This window comes from Mus musculus, chromosome 9, assembly GCF_000001635.26.
Source record: "Mus musculus strain C57BL/6J chromosome 9, GRCm38.p6 C57BL/6J".
Lineage (NCBI taxonomy): Eukaryota > Metazoa > Chordata > Mammalia > Rodentia > Muridae > Mus > Mus musculus.
Genome location: NC_000075.6, coordinates 65,098,093 through 65,112,056, shown reverse-complemented (window position 1 = coordinate 65,112,056; position 13,964 = coordinate 65,098,093). Strand labels below are relative to the sequence as shown.

General features: G+C 50.4%; 1 protein-coding gene across 19 annotated transcripts in view; it reads right to left on the bottom strand.

The window, feature by feature from the left end:
- Igdcc4 (immunoglobulin superfamily, DCC subclass, member 4) overlaps positions 1-11,034 on the bottom strand; it is a 36,925-nt gene extending 25,891 nt beyond the window's left edge. For 3 of the 19 annotated variants that reach the window (XR_001778946.1, XR_379432.3, XM_006511311.2), the window contains exon 1: positions 10,303-10,596. Coding sequence is in view for 11 of the 19 variants with exons in the window: in XM_006511311.2 (XP_006511374.1) it covers positions 10,303-10,522 (220 nt within the window). In the remaining 8 variants the exon portion in view is untranslated. Of the gene's footprint in view, positions 1-9,160; positions 9,351-9,724; positions 10,242-10,302; positions 10,603-10,920 lie in introns of those variants that run through there. The other 16 variants (XR_003947956.1, XM_006511310.2, XM_030244469.1 and 13 more) reach the window with 10 other exon arrangements.
- Between the last annotated feature and the right edge of the window lie 2,930 nt (positions 11,035-13,964).

Sequence of the window (13,964 nt, the reverse complement as noted above, 5' to 3'; positions counted from 1 at the left end):
TAATCACAAAGGGAAAATATTTCTTATCATAATCAATGCTTCAACGGGGCCTGCTCATTGTCACGGGGCAATAGCTTCCCATTGGAGTGCTTTGTCACAGTTGTCCTGCTCCCTCCCTGTCCCATAAGAACTCAGTCACCCAAGCCAAGGTCTCCAGCAAGGCTGGAGGGACAAAGCAGGAAAGGTTGGCAGTCGGGAAGATGTACGGCCTTGGACTGGGCTCTTCTTCTGAGTCTCAGTTTATCCACTGATACAAAGATCTCTGTTCCAGAGCAAATACAGTACCATGCCACGAACAACCCACAGTGTTCCAACTATGGTCCCCTATACACATGTTCCTCTGTCTGCTACACTGGTCAACACACTCGACCCCTCTGTGTGCCCATGTTTCCTTCCTACAGCATTCAAAGCAGAATAAGACAGCCCAGGAACTGGAGAGATGGTTCAGGGGTTAAGAGTACTAGCTGTGCCGGGAGTACGTGCCTTTAATCCCAGCACTCAGGAGGCAGAGGCAGGCAGATTTCTGAGTTCAAGGCCAGCCTGGTCTACAAAGTGAGCTCCAGGACAGCCAGGGCTACACAGAGAAACCCTGTCTCAAAAAAAAAAAAAAAAAAAAAAGTACTAGCTGTTTGTTCAGAGGACTGGGACTCAGGCTCAGCACCCCATCAGCTCACAACCATCCACAACTCCAGTTCCAGGGAACTCTGATCCTCTCTGATGGCCTCTGCAGGCAGCAGGCACACACATGGTACACAGAGGCATACATGCAGGCAAAATACATATACACATAAAATTAATAATAATAATAATAATAATAATAATAATAGTAATAATAAAGTCCTAGCTGGCTGAGGGGAGGGAATCTGGGAAGAAATGTGAAGGATAAAGGGTCAGAAAGGGCCTGACCAGATCACCACCCTTCCACTCCTTCAGCAGAGCTCTGCTGGACAGTTCTGGCTCATGGCTGCCCTGAGAGATACACAGGGCTAGGGAAGAAGGCAGTCCCCTCCCAGTCAAGGTTCCAGGGGCTGGAGACATGGCCCAGGTGGAAAGTGTTTTCCACACGGCTGTGCCGATCCGACTTTGGATTCTCACACTAACAGCTGCAATCACAGAGCTGGGAAGGTGGAGACAGGAGAGTCCCTGGAGCCAGTTTTGCCAATCTGAAAGTCAATCTCTGAGTTCAGTAAGAGACCCTGTTTCTGAAATTAAGATGGGGACTGGATAAGTGGCTCAGCCACTAAGGAAGGGTATTTGCTACTCTTGCGGAGTACTAGGGTTCAGTTCCTAGCATCCGCATAGGAGTTCACGGTCATGTGTAGCTCCAGTTCTGAGGGATCTGAGGCCCAGGCAGCTGCACACACATATCCACAGCAAAACACTCATACGCATCAAATAAAAGAAATAAATCTAAAATAATTTTCCTCTACTTATTTTAATATATTTATTATTAAAATGTAGTTTATTATAATTATTGCAATCTAACTTATATTATTACTGTGAAGTTGCTTTTGTGGTGGTTTCTGTCTGTACAAGTGATGTCAGGGTAAGACAGCATTTGCGCAGCCGTTATGGCCAGCAGACAGACTCTGAGTGAATAAAGCCATCACTTTGCTCCAATGTTTTAGCTGCTGAGACAGCTCCAGGCCACTTCCTCCTCCTCAAAGTCTCCCTCCTCCTCAGCTGTAGTGAACCAGGTGTATACAGGACACCAGGTGTTTCGTGTTGCTGGTAGCCTCAGGAAACTCCATCTCATCCATGCCCTCACCTTAAAAAAAGAACGATGATCTCTGACCTCCTCATAAACACCTATACATTCTCATGGGCACACACACACACACACACACACACACACACACACACACACACACACACACACACACCAAGGTCCCAGTCTTGCCATTTCGCCTGCCAGCTGTGACAGCCAGGTGTCCTCTCTGGTACTCGGTTTCCACATATTTAAAATGAAGATGCTACTGAGCCTGTCAGGGGTTCAGGCCAGACCCTGAAGAACATCACTCAAGAAGTAGAGAAACTCCACCTTTTTTTTGGTTCGGTACTGGGAACAGAACCACAGTTTTTGTGCAGGTCAGGCGAAAGCTCACTACACAACTATGCCCAAAGCCTCATTCTGTAAGACCCTGGGCATACGGTAAGGAGCTACACAAACGCTCTTTGCTGCCCTTAGCATTCAGTCCTTTCTCTTCTAAAGCCCCAGATTCCATGATTCAAATTCAGAGTTGTGGAAGGCAAGCCTGGGCTCCCAGCCCAGCAGCTTCAAATGCTCCGGTCCAGAGGCAGAACTGGAGGCTTGGATTTCAGGGGAGAAAAGCCCCACAGAACACGAATCTTCGAGTCCTCTGGCAGCCTCCCCACCCCCTAAAGCATGTCCGGGGCTTGAAAAATCCCCTGCCGTGCAGAACAAACAATGTGAACAGTTGGGGCCCGAGCAGCTGCTGGGTATGTCAGCAGCCTGGGCTCTGGCGGGCAGGACAGCCGCCAGAGGGGCTGGTGGCTGGCAGCGGGGCCCCAGGAGCTCCAGTTCCCTTCCTGAATATTCATGGATCAGCAGATGTCTAACTTCGCCACCTCAGAGGAGCCCAACAAGGCGGAATCTGGGAAAGCCACAGGGACGAAGATGCAGAAAGAACAGGGATCCGCCTCTGAGAGAAGCAGGTCTGCGCCATGAGCCCTAGCAGACTCATTTCAGTGGCAACTTCTCAGAAGTTCAAGGTCCATTCTACCGATGAGGAAGCTAGCGACAGGAGAGAGCGGTGGTGTGGGGGAATCTGACTTTCAGGGGCTGAACCCGCAACTGGGGGATGAGGAAAGGGGGTGCAGTTGCTCCTGAAAAAGAGGTTTTCCAGGAAACTTTGCCCAGACACCAGCCGCTCTTCAGGAGACTTCTCCGCCTTCCTCCAGGGAAGATTTTCAAACGCCATCTGGAAGTCTCCTAAGAATTTTTCCTCTCACCTAGAGGTGAACCGAACTTTGTGCCTCTCTACCATCATTGGTCCCCGTCGCCAGGACTCTAGGTCCAGTCCTTTCTTGCACCATCTTGGATTAGCTCATCCCACACACCCTTCTGTCTCAGTTTCTCCAACCTTAAACAAGGAGATTCAAACTCAAATATTTCCATCGAACTTCTTCGGGGGCTAGGGATGTAGCTCAGGCTAGCAGGCCCTAGGGTTGATCCTCTAGCTCTGGATAATTAGTGCTTAGCAGTACACACCCGAAAAAGAAAATAGCAGCACTAAGGAGGTGGAGGCAGGAGGGCCAGAAGTTCAAGTGCTCAGTGATTAAGAGCGCTTGCCTGGCATGCTTGAGGCCCTAAGTTCAATTCCCAGCATCACACTCACAAAGTTCTAGGTCATCCTCCACAATATAGGGATTCAAGTCCAGCCTGGACTACATGAAACCTTGTTTCAAGAAAATCAAACCAGGGGCTGAGTTCAATTCCCAGCACCCACATGGTGGTTCACAACTCTCTATAACAGGATTGATGCCCTCATCTGTCATGCAGGAATACATGCAAATGGAGTGTGTGTGTGTGTGTGTGTGTGCGCGTGCTTGCACACACACACACACACACACACACACACACACACACAGAAAACCAAACTAAATTCTTCCATTAACAGATAGCCTGAAATGCTATTTAATTAAAAAAAAAACAAAACAAAACAAAACCACAAACATTTATTGTTATGTGTTTTGCCTGAATATATGTATGTGCACCATATGCATGCATGATGCCTGTGGAGGTCAAAAGAAGGCTTCAGATCCTCTGAAGGATCTGAACTTCCATGCTGGGAACCAAACTGGGGTCCTCTGCAAGAACAACACATGCTCTTAATCACTGAGCTGTCTCCCTAACCTCTACCTTTATTTTTAAACTTCCTTGTACTCTGCAATGTTTAAATAGCAATGTTTACTTTAACATGGTATGATCTCTCCACTGCCAAGTCCATAGTAGTCATATCTGAAAGAGAGTAGACCTTTCTTGTCCAAGGCCTCTTGCTCCCCCAACCCACTGCATGGCTGACTTCCACTTTGCACAAGCATTTATTTCCATTCTTCCTTAGACTGATATGAAGGAAGCACGCAGCAGGTACCAGGAGACCTGCTGATCACCAGTCTTTTCCCTACAGGACAGAGGCTTCCCTCAATTCTCTTCTTCTTCTTCCTCCTTCTCCTCCTCTTTCTTTTTTTCGTGAGAGTCCATCAGAGATGCAGAAGTTCTGTTTTGGGGGTCTCCCAGCCATTTCTCAATCTTTTCTTTTTTCTTTTCTTTTCTTTTCTTTTCTTTTCTTTTCTTTTCCTTTCTTTTCTTTTCTTTTCTTTTCTTTTCTTTTCTTTTCGAGACAAGGTCTTTCTACATAGCCCAGTCTATCCTAGAACTCAATCTGAAAGTCTAGCCTTGAACTCACAGAGAGTCTACCTACTTCTGCCCTGAGTACTGAGATTAAAGGCTTCTGCCACTGGGCTTGCCCCCCAATCTTAGTTTTCAAACAGGTGTTTTCTTTCTTTGTTTTGTTTTGTTTTGTTTTGTTTTTTCTTTCTGTTTTTTTGAGACACGGCCTCACTATTCAGCTCAGGCTGTTTGTTCTTGATCAACCTGCCTCTACTTCTTTTACAGATTGTGCCATCATGGGCTATGAGAAGCCCTTTTGCTCACTTAAGAGGATAAATTAGATTTTATGACACCTATGAAAACCTAGTCATAAAGGCAATTTGCTAGAGAGTTCCAGGGTCTCATTGGAGCTATTTGGTGAAGTTATCAGGAACCTGAGTTCGGTTCCATTTTCAAAGGAATGTTCAGGAAGGACAGGATGTGTAGGTGGGGGAGGGGAGCAAGGCCAAGGACTTGCCACAAATGGCAGAGATTCCCTCACCCTCTGCACAGATTTATGGCTTGTTCTCAGGAAGGGCGATCCTTCCTGACACCATAGGCCACTCTTTCTTCTCAAGAGGCACAAGTCAATTTCTTCTAGAATCTTGGCCACCTTCCTTACCACACACTACGTCCCTCCCTCCAACAGCTGGAAGGAGAGTCCAGATGGCTGCCAAGGACACAAGGAGGGCCTCAACCGTCCCTCTATCTACAATCCTGAGAAGGAGGCTCAGTGTCCTCTAGGGTGACGCAAAGCCACATACAACATGGCTTGCTTCCATCTGGGCCCCCTAATATCCTTGCCCACCTACCTATCCCTAACAAGTCACTGAAAGTCTCTTGAGAGTGCCTTGTGGGCTCCCTTGCTACTTCTTAGAAAGGCTTTGAACCAGTCTGACTTAGATACTTGTCCCTCCTCTTCCTGCCTTGGGGAAACTGGATGCTGGATTGCTGCAGTGACCAGTCTAGACTGTTTTTTTGAGACAAAGTCCCATGTAACCCAGGCTGGTCCTGAACTCTATGTGCAGCTGAGAATGACCTTGAACTTCTGATTCTCTTGCTTCTAAGTCCCAAGTACTAGGATGACTGGCTAGGCCATAGGGCCACTTGCATGCTGGGCAAAGCACTCTACCAAGTGAGCTATAACCCTGGTCCTGTTTTTGGTCTGTCCTTAATAATCTCTTAGGATTTTATCCTAGTTGGCCTTTAGGCTTTGGCATCTAAAACACCATGTTGTGTAGAATAGATATCCAACACAAATTCCTCAAATGGCCGTGTAGACATGCAGACCCTCTCAAATAATATCATAGAATCCCTTATGCCTTTCCAAGCCTCCTCTTTGTTATCTGTAAAAATATAGTAAGTCTCTTCAGGGCTAAGAATGATCTGAATAATACAGGAAGAAATTTCATGGCATACTATGTAGCTTCTACTAGACACCGAATAAAATGCTGTAATAACACTGAAATTGGGAACTCAGGATAGTCTCAGTTGGTAGTATGCTTATTTAGAATATGTGAAACCCTGGGATGGTTCCCAGCACTGCATAAACTGTGTGGCGGGGAATCCTGTGAGCCCAACACTTAGAGGGTAGAGGCAGAAGAATCAAAGGTCAAGGTTATATAGTGAGTTCAAGGCTAGCCTGGGCTACATTGGACCTGTTTGGAACAGGCAAACAAAAAGCACATGGAAGCAGAAGAGTAAGGTCATTGTGAACCTTAGTCTGCACATCCTAAGGGTGGGGAGCCTGTGGGCTCTGCTCTACAGTTCACATGCTTACAGTTATCTTTCTTCAGAGCCCACCTGGGTCTCAGATAGCCTAGCGCTCTGTCCTTAAAACTACGTAACAAGGTTACCACAAAGTAATACGTTTCTTACCGTGTGTTGGAGAATACCGATTTGTACTCCAGGGGAAAGCTCATTGGCCCTTAGCCTCCTTGATCCCAATGTCCCCAGTGTCCCTCCATATCCACAGGCTGGAGCTCTTGCCAGGATACAGGAGGAGCTACAGCTGGCCTGGCCCAGAAGGGAGCATGCTGGGCTTCAGGGCTTCCTTTCTGGTTCCCCTTACTCAACCCTCACTTTCTTTCCCTGATCAAGCTGGGATCTTCTCCACAGATTCTCTCCCCCCCCACCCCCCCCCCCGGGCTCCTGGGCGCCCCAGACACGCCTGGCAGTGACATCTGTTCTGCATCTGGTTGCTGTACCTCAGAGCCTTTGGAGCAAGTAGGAGGTAGGTGAAAAAGGATTCCATAGCCTTGGGCCAACCAGAGAGAAGACTCCGACCTAAAGCTGCTAACTTCTCTTATGGAAGGCAGAAGTACAGAGACAAGGAACTTGGTATGTGTGCACCAAATTCCTGGGAAGAGTGGCTGGTCTGCCTTACAAAGAAGAGTCAGGCGACCGGTCTAGCTCCAGATCAGTTCCTATTTGCATAACTCTAGGCAGTTGCTCAGGTTTCTCATCTGTAAAATGGACTCATAGCAAATTTCGTTCTCTTTTTTTGAAGTGAGTTAGTTAGGTTATTATATAGTTTAGACTGGCACTGAACTCATAGCAATCCTCCTGCCTCAGTCTTTCAAGTACTGGGGTTACAGATAGGCATCATGAAGCCTAGCTTCCTATGTTTCTTTGAGTGCTGACATTATATGATGAGATTCTTTAGCTTGAAGAAGGTATCTTTAGGAAAAAAATTTATCTATAAATATAGGGTTAATGAGGTCACGAAAATACTCACAAGCTCACAGGTAAATTACAGCAGAGTCACTATTAAAACCGAGTGATGGTGGCACACTTTCAGCACTCAGGAGGCAGAAGCAGATGGGTCTTTGAGTTCCAGGACAGTCTGGTCTACAGAGTGAGTTCCAGGACAGCCAGGACTACACAGAGAAACCTTGTTTTCAACCCCTCCCCCCCCCCAAAAAGAGTCACTATTAAAAGAAGGGTCAAGAGTTGAAGAGATGGCTCTTTTAGAGGACCAGAGTTCAATTTTCGAAACCCACCCACATAGCCGTTTGCAGCTGCTTATAACTCCAGTTCCAGAGAAATCTGACACCTTCACCCTGATATACATGTAGGCAAAACACCAATCAATGTACATGCTCTCAATCTCTCTCTCTCTCTTTCTCTCTCTCTCTCTCTCTCTCTCTCTCTATATATATATATATATATACACATACATACATATATTAACATATAGCATTTTTTAAAAAGGTTCTAGTGTTGGCTCTGGTGGCAAATCTCTAAGATGGGCCCCTGAGTATCAAGGCTGAGAAAGGGATGGTAGAGAGGGGCTTCACGGGTGAGGAAGAGTTCCCTGTGTTCTCAGAGCTCCAAATTCTAAGGGAAAGGGGGAGCCCCACTTTTTCTTATAGTGAAAGAGCTCAGTTTCCTACCATTGACCTCAGATGGAGGTCTCACTCCTATGAGCTCACAGACCCAATCTTTGACCCAAGGGCAATGTCGGGGGACTAGCCAACCACTGCCATTGTACCTATCCCTGGTACTGCCCTTCATTCTGCTCATGTTGGCTTTGCTGGGAAGACTGTTACGTTTGACTTTCCTCACTCCTTAAAAACCCCACTACAGGGCCTGGAGGGATGCCTCAGTGGTCAAAAGCACTGGCTACGCGTCATGACCACCTGGGTCCAGTTTCCAGCACCCACATGGTGGCTCCCAACCATGTAACTGCAGTTCCAGTGGATCTGACACTATCAGCTGGCTTCCACAGGCACTGGGCACACATACATGGTGCATAGACGAACACATATAATAAAATAACAAACAAAAAGTCGTCAGTCTATGCTCACACCCTACTGATTCCACTTGCTCAGTATCTTTAGAATCCAGCCACCCAAGCTACTATTCCACTGGCTGCCACCACTCTCTCTTGGATGGCCACCTCTTCCCCAGGACAGGGGCGCTTCCCTCAGTGGGGCAGGAGGGTCTCAGGCCAGAAACTTCAGTGAGACTGGCACTGCACTTTGTGAGCTGGGACTTCCTCCTTCGCCTCCTCTCTGGATATGAGGCCCACCCCTCCCCCACCTGCCCAACTCCCACCGCCATATTCTAAACTCCAGCCAGATTTAGCTTGATGCAATGATGTGAATTAAATCGCCTCCCAGCGTTGGCACCCCCTGCTTGATCTGGAAGACTCCTCCCTCTGCAGGGCTGGCTTTTCCTCTCTCCATCGTTTTCTTCAGAACCTTTCCAGGTCTCCCCAGGAGGAGCCTCTCTTCTGCAGTACCTTGCTAGTCCTGGCTCCTTGTCCTGACCCTATGACGGACAGTCTGGGTCTAGGGCCTTATTCACCACGTTCTGGGCATCAGGCACATGTTAACCTATAAAGAGTGCTCAGCAAATACTGTGAAAAGAAGGGAAGACCTCCACTCTGTAGGGGTGTCTGCAGACTGCAGAGGTTTACACACTCAAAGGAGGTTAAACCAGGGTAAGAATAGTAGTTGCAGTAGCCAGTCAGGTAGCAGACAGGGAGAATCCCAATGCCCGCTCCTCAGTCAGTTCACTGGGAAGAAGAGTCCAGTCTCCCAACACTCTACCCGGTGTCCCGGCCTGAAGCCTCAGAAGTATTTAATAAAGCGCGGGTGCGGTTGCCAGCCAGGATCCCGCGTTCCTGGAGCTTTGGGAAGAACAGGAGGGAGGAGGAGGAGGAGGAAGAGGAGGAGGGGAAGTGCAACTATTCCTTAATCCTTTGGGCTCCGCAAAGACAGACAAGACACCTCTCTGACATTTCCCTGGCGCCGCGTTCACCTGACAACTCCGGGCCCTCCCGCTTCTGCGGCCCAGCCCCACGCACCGAGCTTCTATGGGCTCCCAGCCGGGTTCAGGGTCTCGGAGGGAAAGGGGCGTGTCTTGCGGGGAGAGCAAGGGTCCGAGCTGTTTCCAGCACTCTCCCACCCGCTGTTTTCCTGGAGATGGGCCTGGGGTTGGCCCAGCGGAGGCTCCTTTCCACCACCCCCCGCCTCCCTCCCTGTCTCCCTCCCACGTGGCCTGGCCCAGTCTCTCTGGAAAGCCGCAGCAGCTGGAGAAAAATCCCCCTCCCCACCCCCACTGCCAAGTCCCTCCCCGACTCGCCCCGGACACATCCTTAACTCCCCCCTCGGCAGGGAAGGCAAGAAGTAATCGAACAAAGCGGGCAGCCCATCCCCCTCCAGGCCCTACCACCTAACCTCCTTTGGGCTGTCCCCCAAACGCACACCCCACTGAGAGTGAGAGGGCCGGGGGTGGTAAAAACAGCTTTGGCATACACACTTGGACACTTCGTCTCCCCCCGCCCCCAGTCCTTTCTTTGGTGTGGACAGTTGTGATCCTTACCCTTGACCCTACCCAACACTAGGACCTGGGCACTGGAGGGGGCCTTGCTGATCTCGTCCACGCTTCCCTGGTCCGCCCTTGGGGGTGGGGCAGGAGTGACACGCGTCCCATCCAGAGAGCGAGTGTTGGACGCGTTCGGCAAAGCAACTGGTTTCCTGCCCTTCCCCCAGCCCCACTCCGAACCCTGGGTTTGGGTCCACAACACCTCCACATTCCCCCAACCTCCCTAGCTGGCCCCAGGGGCCACACCCATTGGGCAAAGTTGAGTGTGGTTTTTCTCACCGCCGCCCCCATCAAGAGCAAGGACACTCCCCAAAAGCCAAGGCCAAATATTAGCTCAGTCCCATCCAGTTACACACGCACCCGACACAAATGGAGGTGTAAGTGTACACTCCCTCCCCGCCCGCTCTCTCAGGCACACTCGCGACCGCGAGACGCTTGCGGGCAGGGCAGAATCATGTCCCGCTTGCAGCCACCCGCGCGCTGGCGATGCTACCCGGCGCCTTAGGCACGCGCTGTGGACACGTTCCCCCGCAGGACACCCCCACCCCCGCAGGACACACACATGCAAACCTCACATGCACAAGGGCCACGCGCAGGGGGACACGCACGGTGCCAGGCTGTGCACAGCAAGGACACACACCCCCTGGGGGCAAGTCCCCACAGCCCCCGGCGCGCAAGCATCGCGGGCGCCGGGGACGCCCACTCGCGACTGCGGCCACCCGGGCCCTTACCGCGCGCGGACAGCAGGCAGAAGGTCAGCACCAGGAGCCCGCGGCCCGTGTCCGCCCGCGCCATAGGGCCGGGCTCGGGCCGCTGCCGCCGCGTCCGGGCGCCTGGGCCGCCGCCGGGGGAGGGCGCGCCGGGCGTCAGTGGCTCCGGGAGGCGCGGCGCCGCGGGCGGGGGCGCGGCCTCCGGGGCCGGGGCCCGAGCGGGGGCCGGCGCGGGGGCCGGGGCCGCGGCCAGCTCGCCCGCCCCTCCATCGCCATCTTGGGCTAGCGGCCCACGCGGGGGCGCCCCGCCAGTGTGGCCACCCTGCACCACAGGGGACACGCGCCCGCGCGCCACCAGCCTGCTCCTGCGGCTCACTCAGCACGCGGGAGCCTCCCGCTCCTCGGGTCACCTCAGGCTCCTTTCTGTTCATCTTTTTACCTGAGCCTCTGGATCTCTGTTCCCTAACCCTACCATGACTCTACCTTCAGGGTCGCCTCCACCTCTGTTCCAGGCTCAGTTCACTGAGACCTGTCCTTTTCCAACTCACAGCCTGACCTGAATCCTGTTTAGCCTCTCCACAGGCTGCACCAACAGACTCTCTGAGGACACTACAATTCCTTGTCCCCGCTACCTCTTCCATGCCAAGCTGAGGGATTCTCTTGGCTTCCTTCCTTCCTCCTCAGTAGCCAACCCAGTCTGTACTGTGTTCCACCTCTGTGAGGGACAACGAAGACTTGCTTACCACCATTTTACATACCTGCATACTGGGAATATTTGGGTTTGTAGTGGGGACTCCCTAAGGACAGGAGGCTTAAAGCAGCAGGTGCAGGGCCTGCTAATGGTGTTGAGCCTCCACCGGTCCACTCTCTTTTTCAGAACTGCCTCTTTTCCAACTGAGCTGGCCAGGTTAGTTGCCTCAGTGTGTCTAAAGCTGGGGGAATCAAATGTCAGGTTGGGTTGGGGAGAGAAAAACATACTAAACGTCTATTTAAAATGATGCGTTTGTGATGGGAGAGATGGCTCAGCGGTTAGAGTGCTTATTGCATTTGCAGAGGACCTAGATTTGGTTCCGGTACCCACCCAGGCGACTCACATCAGTCTGTAACTCTAGCTCCAGGAGGTCTGATACCACTGGGCTCTGTGGCATCTGCACCTACAAGCAGACACACAATTAGATACAATTTAAAATAAATAAAAATTATATATATATATCCGGATTTTGAGGCTAGAGAGGTGGCCCAGTGGCTAGAGTGCTTCCTGCCCTAACAAAGGACCTGGGTTCTGCTCCCAGCACCCATATGACAGCCATAACCATCTGTAATTCCATTTCCAATGAATCTGATGCCCTCTTCTGGGCTTTGTAGGCACTTTCCTGCACATGGTGCACATAAACTCATGCAAGTACACACATACACATAAAAAAAAATTTTTTTTTAAAGGAAAAATGCTACATTCTTCCTTTTCTTGTATCCATTGGCATCCCCATGATTTAGAATCATTTCCATTCCGGCTCACATGCTGCCAGTAAGTTCTATCCCTTTTGGGGAGGAAGAAGTTCCTGTACCCTCAAACCCATTATGTAGTCAAAGATGTCCTTGAGCCTTTGATCCTCTGGCCTCTGCCTCTGGAGTGCTGGGATGACCAGTATGCACCCCCAGGCCCTGTTAATGATAGCGGGGCTCTGAAACCAGGGCTCCTCACAGGTTAATCACATACTCAGCCAGCTGAGCCGCAGTCCCACTATGTCTGTACTTAGCAGATCTAAGGGACCCTGGCAAGGTCCTGCCTCAGCCTCGTTTTATCCCAGGGCTATCATTAGCAATTCATTCGATTACTCCTTCCTTGAAACCAAGTGATCTCCCGGTCCTCAGCCCTGGTCCACAGGGCTCTCATCTTTATAGGAGTGATGCTGAGCAGATACCTCCAGCCTGAACCTTCTCCCCAAGCTTGCATTTCCAGTTCCTGCTCAGCAGTTTACATCCTGATCTTCCCATCCCTCCTGCCACCTCCAGACTGCTGTCTTGCTTCCTAGAACCACAACATTCTTCCTGTAGCTCAGATCCAATATTTTTGAATTATTAATTATTAATGTATATGTGTGTGATTTGTGTGGGGTCAAACCTGGAGGTCAGAGGACAACTTTGGAATGTCCCCTGGGCTTTACCTGCTGAGCTGCCTCCAGGGCCTTGAGGCTCACGTCAAAATTGAAATCAAATCGTACACTCACCCTTGACCCCTCTCCACCTGCTTTTCCGTCCTCACCTCTCACCTGAATTGTTATGGCACCTCCCTGCCACCTTGCTGTTTCTGGCCTTTCCTCTTTGTGTGTCTTGGTCCAAACAGCAGCCAGTTCCCGTCACAGCTCTGTCAGGCTTCCATCTCAGAGAACAGAACCAAAGTCCTGCCTCTTACTACACTGCTCAACTTGTTTACCCCTCCCCAGCAACACCAACCCCTTCCCTTCCAGCCTCAAGACCTTTGCCCAGAACTGGGGATGTTAGAAATAGAGTCCTTGCCTAACACGCACGAGGCCCTGAGTTCAATGCTCATCACTGAGAAGGGGAAGAAAGAACGAGAGGAGGGGGAGGAGGAGAGGTAGAAGGAGTAAAGAGGAGGGGAGGAGGGAGCAGGCGGGATGGGGATGAGCTTTGCCATCACGAGGTGAGGTCCACTCCTCCCTACTGCAGTGTCAGGACGTCTTCCAGGAGCTAGGGATGCTGCTCACATGCTGGAGAAACCCTGGGTTCAGTTCCCAGCACTGCTTGGCCATACACGCCTGTAATCCCGCACTTTCACAGCAGAGGTGAGAGGATCCTCAGCTGTATATAAGGAGTTCAAGCCCAGGCTGGCCTGTGTGACATCCTGTCTCAAAAATAAAGTCGAATATGTCTTGCAGCTTGCTCTTCTTCCCTGCTTTTGTTTTATTTTGTTTTCTTTCTTTCTTTCTTTCTTTTTAAATTACATTTATTGGGGGCTGGAGAGATGACTCAGCAATTAGGACTACTGACTGTTCTTCCAGAGGTCCTGAGTTCAATTCCCAGCAACCACATGGTGGGAATTCACATGGTGGTGGTTCACAACCATCTGTAATGGGATCTGATATACTCTTCTGGTGGGTGTGTCTGAAGACAGTTATGGTGTACACATATACATAAACTAAATGAATCTTTTTAAAAATTAAATTTATTTAGCCAGGCAGTGGTTATACATACCTTTGTTCCCAGCACTCAGGAGGCAGAGGCAGGCAGATCTCTGGTCTACAGAGCAAACTCTGTCTTGAAAACAAAACAAAGCAAAACACACACACACACACACACACACACACCATAAAATAAATTTTAAAAGGGGTAGAGGTATGTAGTGGAGGATGGCCTTGTCTGGCATCAATGGGAGGAGAAGCCCTTGGTGCTGTGGAAGCTTGATGCCCCAGCCTAGGGGGATGCTAAAGTGGTAAGTGAGGCAGGAGTGGGTGAGTGAGTGAGTGGAGGAGCATCCTCATAGAGGCAAAGGGGAGGAGGGATGAGAT